Below are 16,768 nucleotides of genomic sequence, written 5' to 3'. Positions count from 1 at the left end.
CCTTGAGCTATCTTACTCTCCAACTCCTTGATTTTGCCCTTAAGATCTTCCTCATTTACCACTCTATCAATTTCATTCATGGTCTAATTTTAAAAATAGGTTATTTTCTGTTTTATGTTTGGTGGTGCACTCACCACACTTCTCTCCATTACTCCAACAATCTTCAACTTAGTTGATTTCAACACCTCTTCCACCTCTTTCTTGACTTCAACTGCTTTCTCTACCAATTCCTTGTTTGGTGACTCCCCTTTTGGTATTTGTTCTTGCTCAAGCTTAAATTTTTTTTTTTTATTTATGCTTTGGTGTCATTTGCAAGTTTCTGATTGAGCTCTTGTTTCAATGAACCTGTTGACAGTGCCCAGCTTCTGAAGCTTCTGTTTCAATCCAAGATAAGAACCTGTTGTTTGAGTTTAAACATTAACAGATGAAATTATTAAGTACCTCCATGTCCTGAGTTTTTGCAAGCTAGAGCCTAGATTTGTTGAGAAGTCCATGTAGGATCAGCATGTGCCCAACCTAGTGGCTCTTACATGTACTCCATATCAATATATCATAAATAGTTGCATCAAGTTGATTTAAAAGGGGAAAAGTTAACCACATTTAATAAATTCTTTTAATAATAGACATTATACTTTCTCTGAACACTACTAGAAAAAAGGCTTTTTATGACACTGATTCTACGACGATCATACAAAGACCGATGTAGTAAATTAAGCGGTGACATTTTTGTAAATAGTTGTAACTTTTTAAATGTGGTTTCCTCAAAAATGACTTTAAAAATATTTTACAACATTGTTTTTTCAAGACCGTCTTTGAAACCCACTTTTTGTTGCTGACGTGGCACATTTTAATTGGGCTAACTGACAACCCTAAATCAATACAATATTTTGCTAGCTGTTCACTCTTCCATTCTCTCGTGACTTTCCACAATTTTCAGCACCTTCTCCACCGCCGTTGCGCCCAAATGCGCCTTCATCAATAGCCTCTTCATCGCCTTCACCGCTTTGAGGTTCACCAGCTTTAGTTTGTTGATTGAAGACAACAACTTCCAACGAAGCTACGTAAGTGTTAGTAAAATATTTTATTTCTCTCTCTCTCTCTTCCTTCTAAACGCCGCTTCCGCATCTCTCTTCCTTTTCTAACTATAGATTTTATTTTTCTCTCTGTTTCTTCCTTTTTATTTTATGCTTTTTTCTTCGATGTGACTGGCGTTTGTTTTGTGTGTTTTTCATGTGCGTTGAACCCTCTGCGTTCATTAATTTTGTTTTGTGTATTCGGATCGAGTTGTTTCACGTTCGGTTGCGGGGATCTTCGGTTTAGGTTTGTTTAGGGATTTTTTGTTTTTTTGTTTATGTTGTTGATAGGTTTTTCGTTGGATTTGTTGTGTTATGTGAGATTGATGGATTTTTTTTTAATTTATATTCCTTCAATGTTTTTTCTTTTTTGGAAAAATGAATATTTATTTATGGACGAAATAGATTTGCGATTTTTGTCTCTTAAATTCATGTTTGAATGGTGGTGTGACTTTCCTATTTGGTTCTATTTTTATGAAGCCTGACTGCAATTTTGCTTCTGAAAAATTAATCAGGAAATATGTTATTGTTACTTTTTATACGCATATCTAATATATCTTCTTTTTTTTTTTAATCATGGTGGAATAAGCTTCAAGGATCTCTTCCTGGTGGTGGAAGTTCAAATTTTTCTTCAAATATGCATGGGATGTGAGTAAAATTTTCTTAAATGAATTAGTGTAATTTGTTTACTAATTCATCATCATCATCATTGATGTAGTCTTTTCTCATCTGATTGATAAAACTCTTCTTTCTCTATGACTACAGTACATGCTATAAAGTGTAGGCCTGTAGGATTCTTATATCTATGGTAGATTACCATGGTGAGATGGGTTAGTTTATAGGCTTCATTTTGGTCTACATACAATTGGTAGGATTCAAATTTCTGTTTTCTTCCAATGTCATTTACCAGTTTCATTTGTGTCTACTAAAGCAAACAAGACATACTTTCTTGCATTATCTTCTATGTTTAATATAAGGGAATACAGTAATTTTTGCATGTGAGACATGTGATATGATAATTTATCATTGCTACAATTGTCAAATTTTCATTGAGCTCATGAAGCAAGTCATTGGGTATAAGGATATACATAGTTAACAAGACTTAAATCACCTTTGACATTAAAATTGTTTTATCTGGAAAGCATTGTCAAGCTCACCCATTAAAATAGTAGTGAATATCTGTTCTAGGATGTTATTATAATCGTAACTTTTTATTGGAGGTTGTCCAATTTAATAACAAATTTGGTAATTTTGGAGAGGTGGAAAGAAATGGCTTCTGCTTTGGTTCATTATGTATGAACCCAGAATTGTCAGCATTGAAGAGAAGAAAACTCAAGAAGAATTCATTAGCCAACTATTTGATCCAACATCTGGACTATTAACTCAGGACACGGTAAGACTCGCTTCATTAGTTAAATTGTATGTATATAGTTTTTAAATTCAAATAACTTCATCATTTTACATTCCCCCTCTCCCAAACAAAGGAAAGAAATTAACACAACATAGAAACATGAAGATTTAAAGGTGATAACTTTCAAACTAAAATAGTAGTTTTGTGTCTATTCCTTAAGAGTATATTACAAATAGTCAAGTGATGCAGTGTGTTTAAGAGTATATTACTAGCATTCGGGCTTTTTATCCGTTGTCTTAAAGATAACCAAAGGTCATACTATTGCGAAGTTTTTATTATAAGACATTATTGTATGTGTTTCTATATGAACTCTGAGATTATTGTTGAATATGTACTTATATGGAAGTGATGGGCTGGGCAATAATAATAATAATAATAAAATGGCAGCCTCACTAGCTATCTAGAGATCAGCTCAGAGCCATTAGGCTGGCTACTCATATTTTGTGGTTTCTATACAGTATCCTGTTAATTATTTTAGGACTGAGAAATTAGCTAGATCATGAGTAAAGTCAGAAATTATAGCAGAAATCTGTTTTAAGAGTATTTTTTTTACCCAAATATTGAGATCAAACACAAGACTACTGTTGGAGAATTATGATGTTATTTGCATGTGTGTGTATATATATATATATATTATTTATTTCCTTTCTTCTATTAATTAATTTTTGAACTAGTATATATAATTCATGATTGATCGAGTTTTCCTACATCGATCGAAGACAAATTTTGGGTTTTGTTAGATGTACAGAAACAGGAAAGGACATGCCATTATTGCACCAGTGGGTCAGTTGCTAGAACGAAAGGCAAACGATTTCAAAATATGATCCATTTCTCCAACCGAAAGGTAACCCATTACTGATTTTTCAAAGGATTTTCTGTTTAGATGTCTTTCATTAGCTATGGATATAGTCAAAATATTTTTTTTTTTGTAGGATTTGGACAATTTTCTGGTTCTGAACTAGCTTTTCAATTTTTTTGTCTAATATGGTATTCAAGTCTCATGGTTGGATCACTATCTATTTCAACGAGCTTCGTTAATGATTATGTATATGGTCTGGTACTATTCAAATTTTATTAATTCCTTTTCTTTTGTTATATATATTCCGGTTACGTTATAATAATTGTTTTAGGCATGAGGGAACTATAGTTAGATATCTCATAGTAACTAAAAAAGTGGTTAATGTACTTCACATAAAACTTAAGCAAATGATCCTTCCTTGAATTAGCAAAGTGGTTAATATACTTCTCATTAAGAAAATATTTTTTTTTCAATAACACGAGTAATATAATGCAGGAGATATAAAGTTCCTTAATGATTAAGAAAAAGACTTAAGGATTGATTTGGTTGGAGAGAAGAGTAACGAATGAAAGAAAAAAAAAAGGAAAGAAATATTTAAATTAAAATTAAAAAAAATGTAGAATCTATATGAAAATTTGAAAATTTCTTCATTTTTTTGTGTATTTCATCTTATCCAAATCAAAATTATTTGTCCATTTGGTAGGAGAGGAAATAAAAAAAATACGACTTATGAAATATTTTTTTTAATTGAGAAGAAAATAAAAGGAAAAATTAACTTCTATAAATAAAAATTTAAATGTTGATGGTTCTATAAATAAAATTGACATGAAAAATTAACATTTTGTAGGAAGGCGTGAATAAAATTGAAAATAAAAGGAAAAAGTAACTTCTATAAATAAAATTGAAAATATACACATTTGGTAGGTTCTTTGTTTGGGGTAAAATGAAGCAAAATGAATTAGTAAAGTAGGAAGGCGTGATTGAAATATTAATTTTTCACCATTTATATGAAAGGAAAAAATAAGAAGAAAACTTACTTTCATAGGACCTAAAAAAATACTTTTCTTTCAAATTGACATGAAATATAGAAAAATAATCTCTTTTTATTTTAATTTCTTAAAAAATCAAATATTTTTATCTAATTGCTTTTCATTAAGAGAGGAATAACTATTTGGATGGGCATACTAGAGATTAGTAAACACTTTTTCAATCACGTTTTCTCGTGCTTTCTAGTTTGTAGGGGGGATTTCCCATTTTATCAAAAAAAAGAAAAGGAAAGAGAAATGACTATTTTTCTTATTATTACCCATCTAAACAATATAATTTTTCTATTTTATTAATTTTGTTTTTTCTTAAAATTTCTTTTCTCTTTATTTCACCTTCTATATATATCACACAAGTACACAACCTTGTCAGTTGCCACTCCTATAGTAAGCTGGCTAAAATTCTCAGCTTGTTTTCTTCGACAGGCTTAGCCGGGACTTCACCGGAAACAGAAACTTTGTCAGAATGTGGAAGCCACGTGTCGTTCCCAGTGTTCTCTCTTTGCTTCTTCTTCTTCACTCGTTGCTCGCTATGGTCTCTGCACAAGGCATTAACAGAACCACTTGGAACACTCTCACTGGTTCGTGTCTCGTTTCATTCTTCTTTCTCTTCCTTCTGTTTCACACTTCTTCATATGTTGCCGACAAAATGCACCAAAAAATAAATAATAAGAGGAATTGTTCGAAGCTTGACTTAGCTTGTTTAGTGTTCCTTTGTTCATCTTTGTCGAGCTGGTGCTTTGAAAATTATGTATTTATTTATATTTGATGTTTTTAGAATTTGAGTGAGTAGGAAAGTGAGAATTTTAGAGTTGGAGCAGGTAATCAACTCGTTGAAGTTGGTGTGGTGTAGCTGAGTTGTTATCAGAATTTTGAAAATATGTTTTTGTATGCTCTAGCCTATAGATGGAAACTAAGAACCAAAGCGTCTAGTTCAGTTGGTTGAGCAAAGTGCATGAGTCGTTATAAATCCCCTGGTCCTATATTTCATTCCCAAGGATAAAAAAATGGAAACTAAGAAAGCATGTAGCAAGTGGAAATACAAGATATTCAATACTTTTAGTATAGCCAAGCTTTTTTGGTACAAGACCGTTGGTATCTTCTAGAGCATACTTTTTTGTGAAATGGAATGTTTGGAGTGAATAGGCAATTTAGTCCCTGAGATTGTAACCACTTTGCATATTAGTCCCTGACTTAAATTTTAATTCATAATAGTCCCTAACTTTACATAAGTTTTGCAAAATAGTCTCTGTCGTTAAATTCTCAGGTGACGGCGTTAGTGAGGTGTATAGGTGGCAATTCAGTGCCACGTAGATTGTCCAACGTGGCACTGAGGTCTGCATCAATAAATTCTCTCTCACACGCAAGGTTGCTTCTTCTTCCCCAAAAAAATTAGGGTTTACAAAGCTGCTGGTTGCTTCTTCTTCTTCTTCTTCTTCTTCTTCTTCCCACGTTGAGTTGCTTCTTCTTCTTCTACTCTGAGGCTCAGTCGCTGCTGCTTGTTCACTTGATTTGTCCATGTCTGCAAGTGGCAGTTATTGTGCATTTTCTGGTAGTTTCATTCGGCAATGCCACCATGGAAGACGTGCAACTATTCAAACTGCAAGAACAAGGAGGCACCCAGGAAGGTTATTCTATACTTGTGCATTACCCCAAACAGACCCAGATAACTGTCAATTTTTTCAATGGGTTGAAGAAGAAAACCAACTTTCTAATTCGTCTTCTGTCTCAAGAGAAACAATGGTAGTGGCTGATTTGAGGCTACAAATTGAAGCTTTGTAGAAGAAAATGAGAAATTTAACAAACATTGTGTTGTTAGGTTTTTCATTTTTAATTGTAATGTTAGTTTTAGGGGGAATGTATTTTAGGTAAAATGTGTAATAGCAGCTTTTGAAATTGTAATTGTTGTTTTGCTGAAGAATTTGTAGTAGGAAGTAGCTTTTGTAGTGTAATAGCAGCTTTTGTTGCTACTGTCAATTACCCATTTCAATTAAATATAATTTGTTGGTGAAATTTGTTGCTGAAATTTGCAGTTTATTAAATATAATTTAATAAAAGAAAGAGAATTAGGTAATAAGAAGCAGCTCATAATGTATGTTGGGATGGATTGTACTACTCCAACTCCAAATCCAACACAGTGTATAATTTATAAAAGAAAGAGAAGAAACATGATATCATTTCGAAGGGACAGCTTGAAATAAAAGAAAGAGAATTAGGTGATGGCACAAGAAAGAGAAGTTTATTAAATATAATTTGTTGTTATATAACTTTTTGAAGTTATTGAAGTAGCACTAAACTAGGTGGTCCTACTCCAATTCCAAATCCAACACAGTGTATAATTTATAAAAGAAAGAGAAGAAACATGACATTAAATCAATATTTCACATAATATTTGACATCCCAAAACATGGTAGTTAGAAGCAATTGTTCAGTAAGCCATAATGTTTACATCATTTCACATGCCAGTGAAGCTTTCAAAATATACAACTACACATCCTAATATCAAAATGCAATAAAAAATGCTTCTTCAGTTTTCTTCATCAGCAACCTTCAAACTCAGCAACCTTCAAAATGCAACAAAAAATGGGTCTTCAGCAACCAACCTTCAGCAAGCTTCAAAATGCAACAAAAAATGCTTCTTCAGTTTTCTGCATCATCTTTATCAGCAACCTTCCTTTGTTTGGCTCTTGTTATGGTTAGCTTATTCCTTGCTATTGGTGGAACAATAGTTGCAGGGACCTACATGCAAATGCCAAACATGAATAATTGTAATATATAAAAATGGAGTGCTGCAACAAATTAGGTTGAGATAAAACTACTTTGTTGTGACAAATATTTACCATCAACTCCATGTCACTATCTTGTGACAAATGAGGCTGAGATAAATTAATCTCCACCGGATCTTGTTGAACATGAGCAGCAGCTTCTTCAGCCTCATTCAAAGCTTGTTCATCTTGAGATAATAGGTGGTCATCCTCATTTGAAGTTGATGGTGCAACATATTTCTTTGGCCTAACAGGAACTCCAATATTTTTACAGCTTCTAATGTTATGATTGGTTTGGCCACACCTTCCACATGTAAACTCAGCCAATTTCCTCTTTAGCTTATGTCCTGTGACATTGTCCTCATCTACAGATCTCCTTCTATTTTTCTTTGGCCTTTCTCTTTGGACCCTTCTATGTGGTGGAACAGGGTGTGTATACTGTGTCTGGGCCCAATATTGTGGTCCTTGGACTGGTTCAATAAAATGTTGGTATGTCTTATTATAAACTTCTATTGACAGCCACTCATGACACATGTCCTCAGGCTTCCCTCCTTTGTGAGTTATTGTTGCAATGGCATGTCGGCATGGCATCCCTACATCAAAGTTGTAAAATCAGCACACATGTAGGTTAGGAATGAAAAAAAAAACTATAAAGAACACAACCTGTTAGTTGCCATACTCCACAAGTGCATGTTCATTAACCTAAATTGACCTCAACCTTATTCCCCCACATGTGGACCTCATATCTCAGGCCCATGTTATCACCACACCAAATGGGAGTCCATTGATTAGCAAAATGAAATTATTTTTCTAGTCTTTTATACTGCACTGGACATAATGATCCAGGCTTTCCAGAAAGTTTAACCTTGCGGGCAGCCATGGTTCTCATGATATAACTTCTAATTTCTTCAAGCATTGTGATAATAGGCTTGCATCTATACTGCAGAATTCTAGAATTCAATACCTCACAAGTGTTGTTGCATATATTGTCCACCTTGGGTATTGTACTAAAGTGGGCTTTTGTCCATGCTTGTTTGGGCCATTTATTCAAATACTCCCAAGCCTGGCAATTGATTGTCTTCAAATGGGCCATATGGCCTTCAAACTCAGCAACAGTAGTGGATTTTGCACATTGCCACACAATTCCTTTAAGTTCCTTGCTTTTCCATTGCTTTGTAAAATTTTTCCAAAGATGCAAGACACAAAATCTATGAGGTGCACCAGGCATGACTTCCTGTAAAGCTGGAATAAGTCCCTGAAAAATTGCAGCAAAGTAGTAAATACTTCTGGACTAGTCCCTAACTTATGTCATTAACTTCAATTAAATACCTAACTTATGATAACAATTTCAAATCACACCATGTCATACCTTTTGCATGTCTGACATGAAATTCCACCCATTCTGTATGTAATCCCCAAGATCTTCATGCAGCAAAGTTAAAAACCATTTCCAATTGTCTTTGTTCTCAATGTCCACAACAGCATAAGCAATAACATAGATGTGGTTATTGCCATCAAGCCCAACAGTAGAGAGCAAGTTTCCTCCAAATGCACTCTTTAGGAAACATCCATCTAGACCTATGAATGGTCTACATCCAGCAACAAACCCCTTCTTACAGCCAGCAAGACAAATATATAGCCTCTGAAATTGTGGTGGACCTTCTGGACTTGGCACTGTGTTGATCTTAACTGTTGATCCAGGATTACTCCTCAACAATTCATGTGCATAATCAAATACTTTGGCATATTGTTTCCTCTCATTCCCTTCCACTAATTGCTTTGCTTCTTTCATGGCTCTCCACATCTTTGTAACTTCAATGTGCACTCCAAACTCTTGCTTGAAATATTCCAAAGCTTCAACACATTTAAGGGTTGGCTGCATTCTGAGTTTGCCCTCAAGTTTACTGACCACCCACTGTCTATTTGCTTGTTTGTTGTTCACTTCTCTGCAGCAATTATGGTTATGCTTAAATGTCTTTATCTGAAAAGAGTTTCTAACTTCATTCTTTGCACAGTAGATTTCCCAATCACAAAATGCCTTCTTGCATTTTGCTATAGCCCTTTGTTTATCATTCTTCTTCCACTTGAACTCCCTGCCCATCAATATGCTATACTCCCTCAAGGCGGATTTAAATTCATCTAGAGTACCAAACTCCATCCCTAATTCCAACTTCTGTTCACCAACTCCACTACTTTGACTATATTGAGGATAAACTTCAACATCCTCATCTTCATCATCACTACTAATGGGGATATTAAGCTCCTTTAAATGATAACCATCTGTCTCAACTTCAGCTTCTTCAACTTCATTCAACATACAAGAGAAATTTATAAACCACTCAGCATCTGTCTCATCACTGTCAACTTCCTTTTCCTCCTCACTATCAGCAACATCTCTCTCTTCACCACCAGCATCTCTCTCCTCACCAGCTTCAGCATCCCTCTGCTCACTACCATCTCTTTGCTCACCAGCATCAGTATCCCTCTGCTCACCCCCATCCCTCTGCTCACCAGCATCCATCTGCTCACCAGCATCTCTCTGCTCTCCAGCACCAACATCTGCATCAATGGTGATCAAGTAAAAATTAATCATATTAATTAATTATGGTAACCATGTCGGACCAAGTACAGATGAATTAAAACTTACCTTCCTCATGGCCAGCAACAGGTACATCATCTAAATCATCCTCATTCTCAACAGCTTTTCGAATTGGATCACATTCCAAGTACAACATCTGTGGGACTTCTTCTAAAATTGGATCTACTTCATGATGAAAATAAACATTTATCTCATTCTCATTTTCAAAAGCATCCCTAACTAAGTGTAATATATCTCCATCAGTTGTACAACTCCTTAACCCATGATTAAAATCTAAGTCCTTATCAATCAACCAAAAACATTCTCTTATATTGCTATACTTCTTACAAGCTTTCACCAGATCATATAAGATAAATGCATTCAGGCAATCTGGAGATATATCCTCCCAAACGTCAAATTCTCCGCCTATATATTCAACCTTTCCATCACTGGCACGTGGAGTGAATCTTCCTCCATGGTGCAATACTAAAGTTATATTGTCATTCATTCTACACAATCAGAAACCGTAAACATTGTCATATATTAGGAAATAAAAAAACCTACCTCAAAAAGCGCGAAGACATTGACATTGTCAAAAAGCGCGAAGACACAATCAGAAACCAAAAACATTGTCATCTATAAAAACAGAGCATCATAAACGAAAATAATAAAGGATCATAAACCTCCCTACGAAGCGCGAAGACAATGCAAATGAAACCCCTCGAACATATAAAACCCCAAATCAAACCACCAAAACAATGCAAACGAAATGAATGAAACCACCAACCTAACAAAAAGCGTGAACCCTCAATCACGAGAATGCAGGGGAGGGAAGAGCAAACCGCAAACAGTTAAAAAACCCTACAAGCAGTAAGATAGTGAAAGGGAAAATGGGTTTACTTCATTTTTGATTTCTTTTTAACCTAATTTTTCAATTCAGTCCTTGCCTTGCCACATAATATTGCTGACTTGGACTCAAACCTGCCACATTGGGATGCTTACGTTTGCCAAATAGACATTTGACTAACGGAGGAAATTAGATTTTAACAGCAGGGACTTATTTGCATAACGGAGGTAAAGTTAGGGACTATTATGAATTAAAATTTAAGTCAGGGACTAATATGCAAAGTGGTTACAATCTCAGGGACTAAATTGCCTATTCACTCGGAATGTTTGTGAATTCAAGAAATTCAAATCTTTGTATGGTAATAATGGATTGGAGAGGCCTTCTACAATGAATGCAACTCTATATATAATTAGATCTTAAAGTTTTCTTTCTTATATAGTTTAAAAAGCCACTCTGAATAGTATTTGACTTTTGACATGTACATGAATGATTTGCACTTTTGTTTTTAGGGAAAAATTCTTATGTGTACTTTGTGTCTTGGAAGTTGAAACTTACTTGGACAAGTTCTTTGGTGCATGAACTCCCCCATTGGTCATAGCAAATGGAGGTTTTTCAGGGATATTTCCTTATTCAAGCGATATTGCCTATATATTTTTGCAGTGAGAACTTGTTTAAAAAATCTCATTGCATGGTGTGATTTGCAGTAAGAACTGGTTTAAAAATCTCATTCCTAGTTAATTTTTAATCACGCCTTCCTACTGATTAATATTTTGCATAAATGTGTATATTTTGCAACCTTCGAAAGATGAGGTTGGGGAATCATTTTTTGACCCATGAATGATTACTTTGGTAAGGTAAAATCAGCAATGCTTCTCATGGTTAAACTTTGATCAAATTTCAATAGTCCATCTTGTACATCTCTAAGAATTGACTATTTTTCCACAGGATGTTTGGAGATTTGTGCATGAATTAGGCTACAGCAATGAATCATCATCTAAAACCAAAGGCATGACTCAAGTACTTAGTTTCTCTTAACTATATTTACTATTAGAATAACATGCAAATAGGTTTGGCTGAGAAAATATACCCTCTATTTTGAAAAATGTTAAAATATAATTTTGGTTCCATATATACGTGATATTCATTCTTAATTTTAGTTCTTTTGTTAAAGTTGTGAGTCATTCATGTTTGGTATAACAAGTTTTATGTTAGTATGATGAAATCTTAGAGGTGTTAAAAGTGTGAATTGTACAAGGCACTATATATATATAACCTAGAAAAGCATGATCTTATAATATAAAATTTTAAAATGATTAGTACAAAATAATCGTCTTAAAAAAAGCTTATAAGGAAAGACTTTCTAAGACGATTGTCTGTAATGCCGTCTTAGAATATATACTTTCTAAAACGATTATTACAAATAACCGTCTTAAAAAATAAGCTCTGGTAGACTTTTTAAGACGATTGTTTGTAATAAATGTCTTAGAAAATACACTTTCTAAGACGATCATTACAGACAACCGTCTTAGAATGTATATTTTCTAAGACGGTTATTACAAACAACCGTCTTAGAAAGTCCTTTCGTATAAGATTTTTGTATTAACCATCTTAGAAGATACATTTTTTAAGACGGTTAACAGTTAGTAACCGTCTTAAAAAAACTCACAATACAACAACGGTTATTTATGAACCATCATGAAATGTTTTTCACTTTCAACATCATCAGAAATAATGATGGTTAACAACCGTCATGGAATGTGCATTTCAACCGTCGTGAAATGAGTTATTTCTAGTAGTGGAAATAAAACTTATACACATCTAAAAATTAGTGTATAAAACCCAAATCAATTTTAATTTTTAAAATTCTAAAAAAAACTTAAAATTGAAAGTTACGTCTAATAGTTCCTAAGAAAAACTATCATTGACCATGAGAAAATCATGTTTTGCCCAATCGTGGTTTTAGATTGATCAGAAAAACCAAGTCAAGCATGCATTTAATATGGAATATTGACCCATGAATGTATAGCAAATAAATAAATTAGGCAACAGAATATGGCATTAAATATGGCTAATGAAAGCAAAACTACTTCTCACATGTAACTACCAGCAAATTAATTCTGCCAATCCAAAAATCAATTTATGTGCATTCACAGTATGATATATCTTTTAATTCTTTGGCTAGTGAATATTATACACTATTAATATATACAAAACTAATTCTCAAAGACCAAAATGGGGGAACTCCATGGCTGAATTGATGCCAAGCATTTAATTAGATTGAAATCAAATTCAGGATTCTAAGTAGCATAATATTCTGCAATGGCTTTGTTGGCGAACTAATATGTTTTTTTTGTTCCTTTTTCAAATTTTGAAGTCATGTACTTAGTTGGGGATGATATTTATTTTTTTGATTTCTTGAATTCTTGTTTAGGGGAGTTGTACTCAGTTGTCTGCAGCCCAATAGATGCAGCCTTGGTGGCTACTGCAGGCGGTGATGACAGAGGATTTCTCTGGAAGATTGGCCAAGCGGATTGGGCTTTTGAGCTTCAAGGTATTTTCATGACACTAGAGTTACTGATGGATTAATATTTTTCCATTTATCACCTCTAGTGTCAAAATATTTGGTAAAATCAAGATAATGGAGGCAATACATTATAGAGAGGTAGACTTAATCTATCACATTTAACACATTGCAATGTGGTATGTTTTCAACTTTTGTGTTATAAATTTTTATTTTTATTCTTGAATTAATCTAAAAATATCTCTTAGACAAATGTTAGTTTTATAATATTTTATACAAAAGCCTACAAAAATAAAAACAAAAGAAAGATAAAAACATGTGACGGGGAGAATATATATATAAACATGATGTGCTAATTAAGGTTATTTTTTAAATATAATTTTGGAGAAATTTTATAAAATTCATTTGATAATTACATTGTTTAGTTAGCAAAAACATTATAGCATACTCAAATTTAACAAATTGCAAATGATTGTTGTCTATTCATCTTTGAGTCTCACATATGAAGTCACTGCAAATTTAGCTAAAGTTATTCATAAGTAAAAGTGAGAAAGGTCAAGTGTTTGTGTTATATTCTCCATTCAACAAGAAAAAACCTTCAATATCCCCTTAACATGATTTATATATTGTATAATAAATGTTTATGTTAAATGTCAAACATAGCAGATTATGGCCCCATTGTAAGCGGTAAAATAGCAGATTATGCAGGTCGTCGAGTTGTAAGTCAAAGTCAGGCTACACTTAATTCTAATTTCAATGTTTCTATTGCTCACCTTTGGTTATTTTGCATTCTGACGTGCAGGCAATGGGTTTCTGAGAGGTTTTCTGCATCTTGGGATCACTTATCATAGCATTCTCAAAGGTTTGCCATTAATTTCTTCCCAGATTTCTCTAGCTTGAATTGCAGGGACCTGATCCAAAGTTTAATGGTATCTCACTTCTTGACCTTTTTCTAGGATCATAATTAATTCAAATAGACTATTGTCCATCTCAATAATAAACTTTCACGTGTCACAGATCAATAAAGAATCAATGCAGAGAACATATTTTTCATATTATGCCTTTGTCTGGCTACTAATCATATGTCAACAAAGGAAAATCTAAGAAGCAGCTTTACTTAGAAACACTTGTTATCAATCCATTTTATCATGTGCTGCATTTGATCATTTTCTGATCCTAAAAAAAATTACTTGCATTTTTGGAAAAATTATTAGAAACTCATACTGTCAAACTTTATCTAACCCTTTACAAATCTTTCTAATTTTGAATCCTGAACAGTGCATTACATTGCTTATAATGAAGTTTTGGTCACAATTTTGAATAGTTGTCTTGGATTTCTTAATTTTTTCACAAATGATTTAAAATATGTCCCGATAAAGAAGCATCTCGTGCGGAGAAGTTGATATCTTGATGCTAAATTGTAATTAGAATATATATAAATAAATACTAACACTTTTATTTATTACATTATTATTATTATTATTATTATTATTATTATTATTATTATTATTATTATTATTATTATTATTATTATTATTATTATTATATGCATGCTTCAGCTAACATGAAGAAGGTGAAGCATTTGGTGGAGCCGCCAGATTCCAAGACCAAATTGTCTCTGTGGAAGGCTGATCTTGCTCAAGAGGGAAGCTTTGATGAAGCCATTAAAGGTTGCACTGGTGTTTTCCATGTGGCAACCCCCATGGATTTTGACTCCAAGGACACTGAGGTATGTTGATCATTTTCACACTTTTTTTTTCCTTGCCATTTAATTGGAAGTATGCCCTCAATTATTATGATCACCAATGATGATTGATATGATTTTATAAATTTTTGAATCAAAAATTGTCAACTGAAGTTTCATTGTCTAAGAAAATATACAGCCCTTGAAGCTACTAATACTATGTATTACGTCAATCAAGTATCAAAATTGATAAGATACATGATACTCCATGTTAAAAATGCAAATATTTTTTGTAAAGAAAATACAAATAATTTATACAACATAAACAAATTAATAACCAACGTAATTTACTACACTGTTAAAAAATAATTTTTATAATTTTTAATAAAACACATATGTTAATATAATTTATCTATAAAAAAAATTGAAAATCAATTGTATGCACAATACTCCACACTTCAACAATAGGTTAGTATTCATTCCAATTTTTAGAATCTTGTCGGTCACGAAGTGTGGCTCTTCACCATACCCAAATAGGCCATCCATTCTAATTTCATTGGATATCCACACTTCTACTATTTTTTAATATTTTTTCCGAATATAAGAAAATGATTTTTTATTTTATTTTTTTGAATTTGAACACTTTCCTTCTCGGAAAGAAAAAAGAAAGGAATATCCGCATATATCACCAATTAGTATTAGTAGCCATTAAACTTTTTTGTTTGTTTGACACAATTATATCATTGGGCATGCAATATGATAAAGTAGCTTATAAAGTTGACCAAAATATTATATAAATGCAGTTCTAAGAATGTGGAGGAACACGTATTCTGGTTACTGAATAACCTACGTAGGTACCAAGTCAATTCCCAGATCGTGAACACTTCATTTGATTCCATATTTGTGTTGTTCTTCTATGTAATTATTAATTTAAGTGACTTGATTTCTTGTCGCAAATATGGTTGTACTTGTACTTGTCGTCTGTGAATACAATATATATATCCACATATAATGGGTGAGCTACATGTAAAAATTATTAGAAAAGCTAGGGTTTAATTGATTAATCATATTCACTTTGGTTAGCCAACATCCTAAGAGTGGCATTTTGGCAATGCATCTGCTGAGTGCAGACCCGCCTAAACCCAAAATAAAAGGTGAACACTTTTCTTGTCAAAACGGAATCTTTTGTATATGAATTTCTTGGCATAACAAGTGAAGTAGATTTCTTGTAAATGAATTTCTTCACGAGCATCACTATAGTGTTACTCATCAATTTGATGTCTCTCATGACATTCAGAACAGTGTTGAGGTTAGTACCTATCGTATAAATGTTAGCATTGACTTAATGGCTAATCTTGGATATACCTTTGGTTTCATGTTGTTTCTCTGGCCTTTGATGTTGACCTACACATGTATATTATCCCTCCAAGTATGAAATGTATGCCTAATCTAGAATCTTTTCCAGTTATTTCCAATATTAAGTATTACTATAGAAAGCAGTAACATGCATTAAATTTACTAACAGCTGATGACATGCTAATTTTAGTTCTGACTTCTGATTCCCATGTTTTTGCGTTGCAGGGGAAAATAAAGCAGACAATGGACAAGGCCTTTTGGGATGGTATCATGGAAAATGAAGCAGGTGAAAAAAGGCCTTGCATCACATTCTTCCAAAGACATGGGTGGTCAATTATGAAATTTATCCCTTATGGTACGGTATATGTAGGAATATGTGTTGTATAACTTGATTTGTAATATTGGAGTAGGGAATTAAGTATATATAAATGCGGACAAAGGTAATAAAATCATTGAATGTAGCTATTAGATCATAACTACATATATGTATATATACCTTGTATGTGTGAAATGACAAATTATTATTTAATTATAAGTTTTTTTTTGTATTGTACTGCTAGCTACTAGAACATATATATATATATATATATATATATATATATATATATATAAGCAAGCTAGCTTCTTGTACTTATTCATTAACTATTTTGATAGCTAAAATTTTACCTTGGTTTATAAATTAAGTCTCATA

General features: G+C 32.9%; 3 protein-coding genes and 1 long non-coding RNA gene across 5 annotated transcripts; 2 read left to right on the top strand and 2 right to left on the bottom strand.

The window, feature by feature from the left end:
* The first annotated feature begins 922 nt into the window (after positions 1-922).
* LOC114392476 lies at positions 923-6,960 on the top strand. 2 transcript variants are annotated; one of them, XR_003662325.1, is made up of 4 exons: positions 923-2,466; positions 3,225-3,328; positions 4,753-4,907; positions 5,594-6,960. It is a non-coding gene; the product is annotated as an uncharacterized LOC114392476 (long non-coding RNA). The 2 variants fall into 2 exon arrangements; XR_003662324.1 differs by having other exon boundaries at positions 4,753-6,960.
* LOC114392474 lies at positions 6,945-7,918 on the bottom strand. The gene is made up of 3 exons (XM_028353622.1): positions 7,755-7,918; positions 7,167-7,684; positions 6,945-7,065 (listed from the first exon to the last, which is right to left on the bottom strand). Exons 2-3 carry the CDS (start codon positions 7,680-7,682, stop codon positions 6,967-6,969), a joined length of 615 nt encoding a protein of 204 aa, XP_028209423.1. The 5' UTR covers positions 7,683-7,684; positions 7,755-7,918; the 3' UTR covers positions 6,945-6,966.
* LOC114391515 lies at positions 7,894-10,202 on the bottom strand. Its single transcript, XM_028352517.1, has 3 exons — positions 9,739-10,202; positions 8,461-9,650; positions 7,894-8,346 (listed from the first exon to the last, which is right to left on the bottom strand). The coding sequence occupies exons 1-3, from the start codon at positions 10,175-10,177 to the stop codon at positions 7,894-7,896; spliced, it is 2,082 nt and encodes a 693-aa protein (XP_028208318.1). The 5' UTR covers positions 10,178-10,202.
* A 1,344-nt stretch (positions 10,203-11,546) lies between these two features.
* On the top strand, positions 11,547-16,609 carry LOC114392475 (dihydroflavonol 4-reductase-like). The gene is made up of 4 exons (XM_028353624.1): positions 11,547-13,067; positions 13,840-13,899; positions 14,597-14,766; positions 16,303-16,609. The coding sequence occupies exons 1-4, from the start codon at positions 12,893-12,895 to the stop codon at positions 16,462-16,464; spliced, it is 567 nt and encodes a 188-aa protein (XP_028209425.1). The 5' UTR covers positions 11,547-12,892; the 3' UTR covers positions 16,465-16,609.
* The last annotated feature ends 159 nt before the right edge of the window (positions 16,610-16,768 follow it).

The sequence above is a fragment of the Glycine soja genome, chromosome 17, assembly GCF_004193775.1.
Source record: "Glycine soja cultivar W05 chromosome 17, ASM419377v2, whole genome shotgun sequence".
In the NCBI taxonomy this organism is placed as follows: domain Eukaryota; kingdom Viridiplantae; phylum Streptophyta; class Magnoliopsida; order Fabales; family Fabaceae; genus Glycine; species Glycine soja.
Note: the sequence above shows the minus strand (reverse complement) of the source record. Positions and strands in the feature narration are given on the sequence as shown.

Excerpts from the sequence above, each read along its gene's own strand:
- LOC114392475 (XM_028353624.1), top strand. The coding sequence starts at position 12,893 with ATGTACTTAGTTGGGGATGATATTTATTTTTTTGATTTCTTGAATTCT. Across the intron at positions 13,068-13,839 it reads TTGGGCTTTTGAGCTTCAAG|GCAATGGGTTTCTGAGAGGT; the intron begins GTATTTTCATGA and ends TCTGACGTGCAG. Across the intron at positions 13,900-14,596 it reads TTATCATAGCATTCTCAAAG|CTAACATGAAGAAGGTGAAG; the intron begins GTTTGCCATTAA and ends TGCATGCTTCAG.
- LOC114391515 (XM_028352517.1), bottom strand. The coding sequence starts at position 10,177 with ATGAATGACAATATAACTTTAGTATTGCACCATGGAGGAAGATTCACT. Across the intron at positions 9,651-9,738 it reads TGTTGCTGGCCATGAGGAAG|ATGTTGGTGCTGGAGAGCAG; the intron begins GTAAGTTTTAAT and ends CCATTGATGCAG. Across the intron at positions 8,347-8,460 it reads TCATGTCAGACATGCAAAAG|GGACTTATTCCAGCTTTACA; the intron begins GTATGACATGGT and ends GCAATTTTTCAG.
- LOC114392474 (XM_028353622.1), bottom strand. The coding sequence starts at position 7,682 with ATGCCATGCCGACATGCCATTGCAACAATAACTCACAAAGGAGGGAAG. Across the intron at positions 7,066-7,166 it reads ATAGTGACATGGAGTTGATG|GTCCCTGCAACTATTGTTCC; the intron begins GTAAATATTTGT and ends ATTTGCATGTAG.